Below are 1,805 nucleotides of genomic sequence, written 5' to 3'. Positions count from 1 at the left end.
AGAAAGGATAAGATTGTAAAAAATATATAGATGTAAACGGAAAGATTGTAAGGAATGGAAGTCATGTAAACCCTTAGGGGACACATTATGAATAAAGAAGATGATGAAGAAAAGAATTTTTTCAAACATGCACTTTTCTTGCACATTAAATTTAATCATATAAAAATCAACTCTAAATTAATTATACTTTAAATTCATTATTGAAACATGGAAAGGCAATTCCAAGTAACTGACAAAACGGCAATTAAGCAGGAAAGTGAAAAGATGTTGTTTACAATTTATATCGCAATTAAAAAAGGAAAAAATCGGCTTCCAATCTGAAATATTGCTTAAGCAATACCAAAAAAGTTTGATTGCAAAGAAGATTCCAGTTTTCAGCAAATATTGTCTGAAGATGATCATGTCAGCTTGGCATTTTTTGTTTTACCCTGTCCGAGTCGAATCGAGACTTAGGTAAAAATTGAAATACTCAATTGAAAAAAACCCCCATTTTCGGAAAATTGTCAGTTACCTCCTTTTGCCGTTCCACCCTGAAATTTTTGTTTCTACAAACTACAGTTCACACTAATATCTAAAGGTTACGAATTTCTGGATGATTTCTGAGAAAAGACATTTGTTTTATCTCATTCTTATCTAATATTATTCCAATTTCAAGAAGTCAATCATTATGAGAGTGAAGATGTTTTGGATTTTCAACAATAGAATTAAATATTATTCAAATCAACAAGCAAATCGTTTAGGAAGTACTTGAAATAGGTGTCATCGAAGAGAATGTCTCTGAAAGCATCCTGTTTTCTGATGTTGTAAATTTCTGTTTATGATTCTTGAGAAATGCATAAAAATTTTATGAGAAAAATTGAAAAACGGTTCAGAACTCTCGATTTCAGTTATTTTATGAGACTTTTGAAATTTAAAGGAAAAATGGGACGGACTGTGATCACTGTTTTTTATGTATTTACAATTCAAAGTATGATTATTTTACTATTAAAGGAAATTTTAAAAAAACAACTGATTTTACCTCTGGTTTGACGAGCTTGAATACCAGCTTTTCTCGTTGCACATTCGATCTGTCAAGACTCAGCTGAACAGTCACATGATCAAACGAACGAAAAACGACGTTTCCACAAGTTTGGGTGTGTTCGGTTTCATCGTATTTAAAACTCACAGGACCTGATTCTCCTTTCTTGTTTAGGTAAAGAGTTCCTTCCAAGCCAAACTTTGGAATCAAAATTTGCAACGCGTTCTTTCGCACAAAGAGAATATATCCGTCTTCTTCCTGAACTTTGCCTCGGAAAAATAACTAGAAAAAAATTACATTTTATTAACCTCGCTGAAGTTTGCAACGTTTTAAAAAAAACGAATTTACAAAAAAATTTTTTTGTGCGAGACCTAAAATTTAAAAGTTTCAAATAGGTCTATTTGATGATAAAAGTTACCCGCAAAAGTTTCAACCCCCTATCTCATCCGGAACACCCTCATTTTCAACCCCTAACATAGCGAAAAATCGGGAAAAATCCTCTAACATCCAGACCTAAAATTTTATGCTTCAGAATCGTTCTACTTAACTTCCAAAGATGATAAAAAAAGTTTCATTCCCCTGTCTCATCCGGAACACCCTCGTTTCCTACCCCTAATATAATAAAACTGAAAAAAATGCTACAAAATCCCATAACTTAAAGACCTGAAATTTTATGCTTTAGAACGGTTTCACCCGATGTCCGAAGACACTAAAAAAAGTTTCATTACCCTATCTCATCCGGAACACCCCGTTTTCAACCCCCAAAATATTGAAAAATCGAACAAAA

General features: G+C 32.5%; 1 protein-coding gene across 3 annotated transcripts in view; it reads right to left on the bottom strand.

Annotated features, from left to right (window-relative positions):
• Positions 1 to 1,805, bottom strand: part of LOC117170613 (exosome complex exonuclease RRP44) — a 53,547-nt gene that overhangs the window by 35,375 nt on the left and 16,367 nt on the right. For all 3 annotated transcript variants that reach the window (XM_033357495.1, XM_033357496.1, XM_033357497.1), the window contains exon 13: positions 1,019 to 1,300. In XM_033357495.1, the coding sequence (XP_033213386.1) occupies positions 1,019 to 1,300 (282 nt within the window). The remainder of the gene's footprint in view (positions 1 to 1,018; positions 1,301 to 1,805) is intronic.

The sequence above is a fragment of the Belonocnema kinseyi genome, chromosome 4 (genome assembly GCF_010883055.1).
Source record: "Belonocnema kinseyi isolate 2016_QV_RU_SX_M_011 chromosome 4, B_treatae_v1, whole genome shotgun sequence".
Classification (NCBI taxonomy): domain Eukaryota; kingdom Metazoa; phylum Arthropoda; class Insecta; order Hymenoptera; family Cynipidae; genus Belonocnema; species Belonocnema kinseyi.
The sequence above is the reverse complement of the archived record's forward strand: the minus strand, read 5'-3'. Positions and strand labels throughout refer to the sequence as shown.